We start from the raw sequence: 11722 nt of genomic DNA, 5'->3' as shown, positions 1-11722 counted from the left end.
GATACCTAATATAAACCAACAGGCCACAGGAGTAGGGTATTACGTCATATTGACGGCCTGAACCTGTCTAACTCATGTGTCTCTGTTGCCTTCTTGTTCTTGATCTCACGCTCCCTATCGATCAATCTACCTTCGTGGGATACCCCTCGAAGGACTGTCGATGATATTCTGTCGACAGTGTCCTTGCGGGTTTTGGACTCAGCGGAGGCGGGGGTGGTTTTCTCATACGGGTTTACGGGTTCAGGGACCTAAAATTGGATGGGGCACGGTCAGGTTTAAGAATCCCCCCGTAGACCTTTTTTTGAGAAAACAGGCTGGATTTTATTAAAAATGGAGAGATATTACATCCAGCCCCTTGCAAAGGACCCCCACAACAAAATAAAATTACATGGAGAAAGTCCACATTATCTCCTTAACTTTCGTGAAAGTCCGTTTTTTCTCCCTAAACTTCAAAACTGGGCAAAACACCTTCCTGAACTTTTGAAAATTAGATTTTCCACTTTATGATTTTTATGTGATTTACTATAATTTTTTAAAGATTTAGCCGAAATAAATAAAAAAGAAAAAGACAAAATTGCCTTAAAAACTACTTATAATCGGGCCAGGGAGATATGAGAAAACGATTTTAAAAGTTGAGGGAGGTGTTTTGTCTGGTTTTGGAGTCCAGGGAGTAAAAATGGACTTTCGCAGAAATTGAAGAAGCTAAGGTGGACTTTTTTTCAAACTAGGTAGTGTGCCCGTGCGTTGCTACGGGATAACTAAATCTTTTGTACTAAAAACACACGGATCGCACGATAAGATAACAATACTGTTAAATTAAATACCGACGTCAAAGTGACATTTAATTCAAAAAGCAAAGTTCGTGAAATTAATACAGTCACGGAGAGCGCGACGTCATAGGCTCATAAACTCTACTGTATAGACTTTTTCGTGATATGGCTAAGATAATATTTTATATCGACAGAAAGAATTCTACGATATCCATTTCTTTCATACGTCAATAAATCCATGAATAAGTTTTACTGTATCTCCATATAATCATGTACACACTAGATTCGAGTATATATGTAAATAGGTTCATGCCCGTACGTTGCTACGGGACAACTAAACTTTTGTACGAAAAACACACGGATCACACAATAAGATAACAATACTGTAAAAGTATATGATCGACGTTAAAGTGACATTTAATCCAAAAAGCTAAGTTTATAAAATTTACACAGTCACAGAGAGCATGACGTCGCAGGCTTACAAACTCTACTATGTAGATCATTCCGTGATATGGCTAAGATCATTTTTATACCGACAGGAAGAGATTTTCGATATCCATTTCTTTCGTGCGTCAACAAATCCACGAATAAGTTCTACCACATCTCCATACCATCCTGTATACGGCGCTGGCAAGCGAATTATCCACAACTTATGTAATTAGTTTTATAATTAGCTCATGTTTAGTCCTCCTAATTGATATATAAAAATTCAATGTGACATGGACTAAAGTTTAGTCCTAGGATCCAAATACTCCCTAACTCTCAACTCCTACTGGCTGCTCATTTGCACCACCATGTCTATGTGTCTGCATATATATGCTCTAATGCCAAAACATCTAAGATGGTTTTTATTGTCCACCCTTTAAAAATATCATAACTTTAAGGTTGTCATTTGTGTATGCTGTAGGATTAGGATGCTTTGCATTGATCCATGAGGCTGTCCATGAGAGTCGAAAATTTTTGATGCCATTATGGTGTCTACGCTTACCAATCAGACATAGACGAACTTGATTGTTAAAATATTTTCAACACTGCTTTCATATACTCCCTCTGTCCCAAAATAGAATTCATTCTCGCTTATCGAGAAGTTAACTTTTTTTTACTTCGACCAATTATATATAAAAAATATTAATATTTATAATACATAATTAGTATCATTACATAGATCATTGAATATATTTTTATAATAAATTTATTTAGAGATATAAATGTTGCACGTATTTTTTACAAACCTAGTTAAAGTTAAGAAAATTTGACTTGCATACATCCCATAACGATTAATATTTTGGGACAAAGGAAGTATATGCTAATGGGAGTAGTTAACTGGAAGTCGTGATGAACACAACAATACTTTCATATTATATGCTAATTGAAGCACGAAGAAACGTAGGGGAATGGACCTATATACGAATGGTGGGAATATTCGTTTAGGAAATTACAGAAGGTTCACCAGTCTCACCATGTATAACATGCACATCTTTTATTTGGCACCACTGATGTTCTCAAGGAGCAACCACTTTTTAATTTCTGGAAACACTAAAGTTAAGGGACATGCTCATTGAGTCGTGTTGCTTGATCTTTGCCAATTGTTTTCTTTCATGTATGATTATTGTTTCCTTCCATGCATGTGGCCTTAGGTGATCGTTTTGTTTCTTTCAAAGTAAGCGGGGATCGTAGGGATGACAATTTCTTTTTCTATCATGCGAGGTATCGTATGGCCGGAAGAGAGAAGCGATAAAAAAAAGTCGTATAAAAAAATAATGTTACTTTTAGTCTGTTTAGTCGTAGGAGATTACATTGAAGTTCTCCACACAAGCTCCTCGAGATCGCCGTTTCAGGCGACCGAAATCGCCGCTGCTCCCTGCGTGCGGGGACCCGAAAATTAAGCAACCCATGCAATGAGGCCCAGCCCACGTAACTCATCCTAGGTATATAACTAGGAAAACAGCACGAGCCATCAGCTTTCTATCGACCACCCCTCCCAGGTGCCAGCCGCCACCCGCCGCCGCAACGGGAACACGCGACGCGCCCGGCTCTCCGCCCGCTGCCTCGCTCGCGTACTCCCCTCTCTGCCGCGAGTCCGCGACGCCGCCGCCTCTCGCGTACTCCCCTGCTCACCGTCCGCCGTGGCTCAATCCCACGGAGGAGCAGCGCACAGGCTGGCGACCCCGACGCCGACGGCCTGACCTTCACTGCCGCACGGCCGCAGCCCACTGCATCTGGTGGCCCTGCGAGGCTCCGACCGGTGACGTCGACCTCTAGGCCGTTGGGGCGGTTGCCGGTGACCTCGACCTCGACCTGGAGCTGGACTTCAGCTCGCTGCTCGCCGGCTTCATCTGTGCATCCACGGCTACCTCGCCTCCGACAGCACAACACAGCAGGTCTAGATCCATGGCCCTTATCTCCATTCCCGATCTGAAGTATTTGGTTGTAGAAACTGCAAGGTTGCAAGCTGCGACCTGATCTTTATATATGCGTTTTATTTTCCAGTAAGCATTGAGCAATGTCAACCCCTGGCACAAGTGGATCTCACGCAGATGGAGGTGGTGCTGGTGCATCTCACGAGGCTGGGGCTGCTCTTCCTCGTACTCGTGCACGTGTTTTGGCGTCTCGTGCAGCGGCAGCAACAAATTCAGGTACTGCAGGTACTGAAAATGTGAGAGAAGAAGATGATGTTACCGTTGGTACTGCAGGTACTGCTATTGTCTAGGATAGTGGTAGTGGCAGATAACTTGTCTTAGGATATGTGAATATATTTGAATGTTTTTTATACCCAGAAAAAAAGACATTAACATGCCATCTGAAGTAAGTACTGCTATTGTTATAAAATATTAATAATAGCACTTGTCTTTCTGCTATAAAATGTTGTATGCAAAATATTGGCAATTGTCCACAGACACAACTAAGCTCTAGAACTACGTGGTAGTAACAACCATAGCACCTAGCCTGATATCGACTGAAATCATATTGAAGCATAGCTTAAGCATACAACAAGATCACAAGAAATCTAGTTGCAGCATCATTAGTATTGGTGTTAGTACATGGTCTGCACAATGAATCCTGATATGATTAGAATAACACATAATCGCTTTAAGGTCACGGCAATCACATACTCCCTCCGTTCAAAAGTCTCCATCGTATAAGGCTCGCGCGTGGTGACCAAGGTTGGCTCAAGGATCCCTGATTGCCATTTAATCGTGGGTTTGTTATAACTGCGCCGCCGGCTGTTGAGTTTCCAAGCATTTTTTTGCTAACCCCCGCCCCAAACACCGTTACCGCGCACTTCAATCCACCAACGAGCTCATCCTCGGCGCCAGCGGTGAATCGTTGGTGATCCATGGCATGCAGCGGCGTGATTGCACGGGGGAGCGGCGCATCACGACGGCGCTTGGGCACGATAGCAAGGAGGATTAATAGAACAAACGGAGCAGACGACGGATCTGTATAAGAAGATAACAGAGGGCGGCGTAGTAAGGACCCCCAGTAGATACGAGGTGTCACACGCCCGCGAAACCGAGAAAAGACAGAAGGACCACCTAATACGATGGAGACTTTTGAAAAAAATCCAATTTGCTTATACAATGGAGACTTTTGAACGGAGGGAGTATCTCATAGTTGGCTCAAGTTGCACTGCACATTTGTTGAGCTGTCATGCCTGTCTCAAATTGTTGGACCATGATAGAATCAAAAAAGCCTTGCATTGATCACTACAAGATATGCAACGGAATAATCCATAGGATAGCTCTACAACAAGGCATGTGCATCGAAGCAAAAAAATCGATAAATGGATATTGCCAGCTTAAGTCCAAGGCAGTCACTCGAATTAGACAAAACAAGCATAGTATATTGTCCACAAGCTCCATTCACATGTTGAAAACCCACATGCCGAATAGGTGGATCGTGTCTATACAAAAAATGTAACTAGAAACTACATAGCTAGTTGGTGCTCACCTATGTATGATCGGCCACTGCAATACACCACAGATCAGAGAAGTTAAGACGAGTAATCGAGAACGTAAACATACGTGGTCATAGCTCAACAAAGCCACACACTAATCTCAGCAAAAAATCCACACGGTCTTCTCAGCACATGCACATCTGCACAAGCACAAGAGCTCTGAGCTAACAAGAGTCTATATGCTGTAGTTTGAGCGGAATTGTGCATGAAAACAAACACGACACATCGTCACGAACCACGAGGAGATTCAACTCGCACAAACATCGCCAAAAGTTTATTCGATCACAAAGCCCTGACCCTGAGCCCCTCACTAGGAAAAGTAGGTGCACAGGGACGAGTGCGGCGCACGGGAGGGAGACCAAAACCCGCAGATGACGGTGAGCGAGCGATCATGAGAAAGGAGAGTGGAGATGATGATGGGGTGACTACCTATGGCCCTTGCGATGAGAGGAGGTAGGTTGTGGCGGAAGATGCTGAGGCGGCGTTTCCTCGAGGAGGTTGAGACCTCGACGGTGGCGGTGCGCAACACCTCCTTCACTGTCGCCTCCTACGTGCCCATTTCGCTGAGGAGGGGCACTTGCATGGTGCCGGCACGGTGGGGAGATGGGTTGCTGGTGTGGTGTGTGCTACGGTGGCCAAGGACAGCGCAGCCACAGGTAGGGTTGGAGAGGGCTGCCAAGTTGACTGGGGTTTAAGTCTGAGTAGTAGACTACATGCGACATCCCAATGACGTTTGGGAACTGCATGTCAGGTCATGTTAGGCTTTTCCTTCGTGCTGTCTTGTGGGTCCATTATGTGAGTATATGAGTGGTAACCGCCCAAGGGGGTGATGGGATAAGTCTCATGTGTGGGCTGGTCCTTGTGGGGCTGTGCTGGTCACATGGTCCTTGTGGCTGCATGGTATGTTTTTAGGACAACATCTTAGACTAGAGGACAACATCTTAGAGTACAACATCTTAGACTAGAGGACAACATCTTAGAAGACACCATCTTAGCATCTAGGACAACATCTTAGACTAGCATCTTGGCATATGCTTGGCTGGCTAGTAGTCTATAAATATGTACCCCCAACCCCTCAGGTTGGCATGGCATTTGTGTGAGAAACAAAGAAAATTACCCCAACTCCTAGTGTCATCCTCTCTCGATGAGAGTAAGAATTCTACTACTACCAAGAGTAAGAATTCATCGACTAACAACTGGTATCAGAGCCGTACTATCCTGTAGCCTGAGCATCTCCTGCTCATCTCCTTTCCCAGCCGCACAACAGCCCCAGCTAGGAGCAGCAGCAGCTCCGGCCGCTCCTGCACACTCCTCTCCCTCTGCGCAGACGAGCAGCAACTCATCTGAAGCAGCCCTCTCCCCACGCAGCAGCCCCCCGGTAGCGCGTCATGTCCGCAGGGCAGTCTCAGCGCTCGGTCGCCTCGAGCACGCGGCGTCGGCAGGAGGCCGAACTTGCCGCGGCAGAGGAACGCGAGCGAGCGACGGCAGAGACCGCTGCGGCGGCGGCAAAGGCGTCGAGGCTGGCAGCGGCGGAGCTAGCAGCAGCCAGAGCGGAGGCGGAAGCAGCACGTGCGGCGGCAGCAGAGGTCGAGGCCCTGCGCGGCAGCATCAACAGCTCCGTTTCTGCTGACAACAGCGCCGACACGGACCTCGAGTTGCTGGGGAGGGAGGCAGGACGAGCGCGGGCGGCGCAGTGGCCAGCTGCGCACACCCACGAGCGCGGCGGTAGCCCCGACAGGCGCGGACGCACCGGTGGCGCTCCTGGAGGAGGCGCGCACGGCGGTGGCGCTCCTGGAGGAGGCGCGCATGGCGGCGGCGCTCCTGGAGGAGGCGCGTATGGCGGTGGCGCTCCTGGAGGAGGCGCGCACGGCGATGGTGGCGGACGGGTCGATGGAGAGCGCGACCTTCGCAGGCAGCGTGGCTCTTTCTCCTCGGATCGGTACCGTGGTTACCACGGGCTCTAGGCTGTCGTCAGAGACGTCGGCCCCGGCGGTGGGTGGCCTACCCTCACCAAGACCAACTACGTCGAGTGGGCTGCGGTGATGAGGGTAAAGCTCCAGGTGCGGCACATGTGGGAGGCAGTCCGGTACGGCGATGTCGACTACGACCTAGATCGACGGGCGTTGGATGCCCTCATCGCTGCAGTCCTGCCCGAGATGCAATTCTCGCTTATCAACAAGCGGACTGCCAAGGAGGCTTGGGACGCCATCGCTGCGGCACACATCGGCAGCGACCGCGCCCGCAAGTCCACACTGCAGGCACTTCGCAAGGAGTGGGAGAACCTAGCCTTCAAGCCAGGTGAGGACGTTGATGACTTCATTCTCCGTCTCAACACTCTGTTGCAGAAGATGGTGCAGTTCGGCGATAACACCTACAACGAGGAGAGAGCTGTCGAAAAGCTCTTCCGCTGCGTCCCCGAGAAGTACAAGCAGATGGCTCGCTCGATCGAGTCTCTGCTGGATCTCTCCACGATGTCGATCGAGGAGGCGATAGGTCGCCTCAAGGTCGTCGACAGCGATGAGCCACAGTCCCTCTCGGGGTCCATCACCACTGGCGGGACGCTCCTTCTCACTCGGGAGCAGTGGCTTGCCAGCCAAGGTGACCGGAAGAAGGGGGAGCATTCTTCCGCGACAGGCGGCCGCAAGCGTGGCAAGCCGCGCAGAGGCGCCCAGGCCGAGGCGCGAGGACGTGCCGAGGGTGATGCCCGCGAAGGCGCCCAGGGCGGCGCCGCCGGCAGGCACAAGCCGGCACGAGACGACGCCTGCCGCAACTGCGGCCAGCTTGGCCATTGGGCCAAGGACTGTCGACAACCACGACGCTGCCAGGCCCACGTCGCACAGGCGGAGGAGGAGCTGGCTCTGTTCATGGCACATGCAAGCATCGAGCTACCTCCAGCGGCACTGGCCGTAGATGCTCTCCTCCACCTTGACGAGCCAAAAGCACACGCCCTCCTCGGCGACGGCTCCGGCAACGACAAGACTGATGGGTGGTGCCTCGACACCGGCGCCACCCATCACATGACCGGTCGACGGGAGTTCTTCATCGAGCTTGACTCTAGCGTCCGAGGCTCCGTCAAGTTTGGGGATGCCTCCGGCGTAGAGATCAAGGGCGTCGACTCCGTCATCTTCACCGCCATGTCTGGTGAGCACAGGCTGCTCACCGGAGTCTACTACATCCCCACGTTGAGGAACTCCATCATCAGCTTGGGACAGTTGGATGAGAACGGTTCGCGCGTGGTGGTTGAGGATGGAGTCATGAGGATTTGAGATCGCCGTCGTCGCCTTCTTGCCAAGGTATCCAGAAGCGCAAATCGACTCTACATCCTTAACGTGCAGGTGGCACAACACCTCTGTCTCGCTGCTTGTCGGGATGACGAGGCGTGGCAGTGGCACGAGCGCTTCGGACACCTTCACTTCGAGGCCCTGAAGCGGCTCAGTGCCATGGAGATGGTGCGAGGCCTGCTGTGCCTCGACCATGTGGAGCAGCTCTGCGACGTCTGCGTGTTGACGAAGCAGAGGTGACTCCCCTTTCTCCAGCGGGCGAGCTTCCAAGGAGAGGCTCGAGCTTGTGCACAGGGACTTGTGTGGCCCTGGTGACACCGGCCACACCGGGAGGACGACGCTACTTCCTGCTGCTCGTCGACGACCTCTCTCGCTACATGTGGGTGATGGTCCTCGGCAGCAAGGGAGAGGCTGCGGACGCCATCAGGCGCTCGCAGGCTGCTGCGGAGGCGGAGTGCGGCCGCAAGGTGCGCGTGCTGCACACCGACAACGGCGACTGAATTCGCGTCGTACTGCGCTGATGAGGGCATTCAGCGCCACTACTCCATGCCGTACAACCCGCAGCAGAACGGCGTCGTCGAGCAGCGCAACCAGATGGTTGTGGGGATGGCTCGGTCCCTTCTCAAGCAGAGGGGGATGTCGGCTGTCTTCTGGGGAGAGGCGGTGGTGGCGGCCGTCTACATCCTCAACCGCTTGCCTACCAAGGCGCTTGTCGACAGAATATCGTCGGCAGTCCACCGAAGGGGTATCCCGCGATGGTAGATTTGTCGGTGGGGGTGCGCGTAATCAGGTACCGGATGGTGACACAAGGCGCAGAGACAGCGATTTAGACAGGTTCGCGCCGTCTGATCGACGTAATACCCTACGTCCTGTGTCTTTGGTGTATTGTATTGATCTGGATGACCAAGTAGCTTGTCCGCTAGGGGACCCCTGCCTCTCCTTATATAGTCTGGAGGGACAGAGTTACAAGTAAAGTAGCCTATTTGGTACTATACAATGTCTTGCGGTGCACGCCGAGCAGCGCCGTGCACGCCTTGATCTTGTGGGCCGGGCTACCTTCTGATGGTGCGGCCCATGTCTTGGGGGCCATACCCCCACAGCTAGTCTCCGAGATGACAGTAGGTGACGTAGTCACGTGGTGCCAGGGTCATAAAGTAGAAGACCAGCCGAGCAGGCAGCCAGTCCCCGGGCGTAGCCTTGAGATGAGAACAAGTACATTCACCGCAAGGTGAAGTGTGTCCACTTAGTCCCCGAACCTGCTGGAAAATGAAGAATGAATCTTGTAGCAGGGTCAAAGAAAAAGAAGTCTGAAAGCTTGCCGACGTCGTCTGACATGCGCGTATCAAGACCCCAGACGTGCTGCTCAAGATCAGCACCCTGATCCGAACAGCATGGAGCAGCTTGATAGCACACCGATGAGACGTAGCAAGATCTGAGCACCGAGGAGTCCCCGACGTAACCGGCGATGACCGAGCACCGAGGAGCCCCCGGCGTAGGCGGCGATGTTCGAGCACCGAGGAGCGAGGAGTCCCGACGTCGCTGGCGATGACCGAGCACCGAGGAGCGAGGAGTCCCCGGCGTCGCTGGCGATGACTGAGCACCGACGAGTCCCCGGCGTAGGCTGGCGATGACTGAGCACCGACGAGTCCCCGGCGTAGGGCGATGTCCCGCAGGAGTCCCCGGCGTCGCTGGCGATGTCCGAGCACCGAGGAGTCCCTGGCGTAGCTGGCGATGACCGAGCACCGAGGAGCGAGGAGTCCCCGGCGTCGCTGGCGATGACCGAGCACCGGGGAGCGAGGAGTCCCTGGCGTCGCTGGCGATGACCGAGCACCGGAGGAGCGAGGAGTCCCCGGCGTCGCTGGCGATGACCGAGCACCGAAGAGTCCCCGGCGTAGGCGGCGATGTCCGAGCACCGAGGAGTCCCCGGCGAAGCTGGCGATGTCCGAGCGCCGAGGGGTCCCCGGCGTAGGCGGCGATGTCCGAGCACCGAGGAGTCCCCGACGAAGCTGGCGATGTCCGAGCGCCGAGGAGTCCCCGGCGTAGCTGGCGACGTTCGTGCGGTGAAGTGTGCCCACTTACTCCTCGAGCACGAAGAAACCGAGCGCTGAGGAGTAACCGGCGTAGCTGGCGATGAAGCACGAGCGGCGAACAGTCTGGTCAACTGGTCGGCGGCGAAGTGAGCATTGAGTAGAAGCGACCGACGAACAGTCCGATCAACTGGTCGGCGACGGAGTCCATGAACCAAGCGGTCCGACCAGTTGATCGGTGGAGAAGTCCGAGCACTAGGTCTGATCACCTGGACGATGATCCCACAATACAAACATGTAGAATGGGTAGTACATGATGTAAAAATAAATGAACTCTGGAGAAAAAATAGTGTATGTATCTTGGCGATCAGTTAGAGCGAAGATGTATTTATATTTAATATAAACCGCCCGACCAGTTAGTGTGTAGCTGAGTCTCCAGCCCTAGCTAGCCCATAGTCCATAACGTCGAGCGCGGAGCCCGTGCACGTGTAGGAGGAACAGGCGTGACCAAGGAGCCGCTGTCGACCACCCATAACGCAGAGCGCGGAGCCCGTAGCACGTGTAGGGAAGAGCCGGAGACAGGGCCGTTTCTGGAGGCGTCCGAGCATCAACGTGACTGTTCGAGGGTTCGAAAAATCGTTTGGAGAGCAAATATGGATAAAACAGCTTGGAGAAACATTATGGCGATATACGGATATTGGAGAATATTTAGAAGAATATTAAAACGTGACTTAGCTTTAGACGGAGCGTCTGGTCGGCGACGTATGACGTTATCTGGTCGGCGTTGACGGCGAGCACCTGGCGGGCGGTGAGTTGTCGGTGAAGACGACCTCGGAGGTTGTTTCGAGATCGGATCTGCTGTCGCGGGGGCTGATGTAGCCAGCGATGAATCGTCGTCGTGGACCGGCATGGATCTCCACGAGATTGATGACGAGAACGTGCTGTTGATTTGAGGTCCATCTGGCTCGCCATGGATCAAGCGCACACCCCTACCTGGCGCGCCAACTGTCGACAGAATATCGTCGGCAGTCCACCGAAGGGTATCCCGCGATGGTAGATTTGTCGGTGGGGGTGCGCGTAATCAGGAACCGGATGGTGACACAAGGCGTAGAGACAGCGATTTAGATAGGTTCGGGCCGTCTGATCGACGTAATACCCTACGTCCTGTGTCTTTGGTGTATTGAATTGATCTGGATGACCAAGTAGCTTATCCGCTAGGGGACCCCTGCCTCTCCTTATATAGTCTGGAGGGACAGGGTTACAAGGAAAGTAGCCTATTTGATACTATACAATGTCTTGCGGTGCACGCCGAGCAGCGCCGTGCACGGCTTGATCTTGTGGGCCGGGCCACCTCTGATGGTGCGGCCCATGTCTTGGGGGCCATACCCCCACAGCGCTCGACGGCAGAACGCCGTACGAGGCTTGGCATGGGCGCAAGCCGGTGGTCTCTCACTTGCGGGTCTTCGGCTGCCTCGCGTTTGCCAAGGAGCTTGGCCACATCAGCAAGCTCGACGACAGGAGCACTCCAGGAGTGTTCATCGGCTACGCGGAGGGCTCGAAGGCCTACCGCATCCTCGACCCGAAGACACAGCGTGTGCGCACGGCGCGCGACGTTGTGTTCGACGAAGGGCGAGGATGGGCGTGGGACAAGGCGGTGGACGACGGCTCGGCTCCGACGTACGATGA

General features: G+C 52.7%; 1 protein-coding gene across 1 annotated transcript in view; it reads left to right on the top strand.

Moving 5' to 3' along the window:
- Positions 1 to 2743: 2743 nt before the first annotated feature.
- LOC136492757 (protein ILITYHIA-like) overlaps positions 2744 to 11722 on the top strand; it is a 35801-nt gene continuing 26822 nt past the window's right edge. The window contains 2 exon segments of the mRNA XM_066488765.1: positions 2744 to 3151; positions 3261 to 3463. Of these exon segments, the coding sequence (XP_066344862.1) occupies positions 3274 to 3463 (190 nt within the window). The 5' untranslated portion in view covers positions 2744 to 3151; positions 3261 to 3273.

This window comes from Miscanthus floridulus, chromosome 11 (genome assembly GCF_019320115.1).
Source record: "Miscanthus floridulus cultivar M001 chromosome 11, ASM1932011v1, whole genome shotgun sequence".
In the NCBI taxonomy this organism is placed as follows: domain Eukaryota; kingdom Viridiplantae; phylum Streptophyta; class Magnoliopsida; order Poales; family Poaceae; genus Miscanthus; species Miscanthus floridulus.
This window is presented reverse-complemented; position numbering and strand designations above follow the sequence as displayed.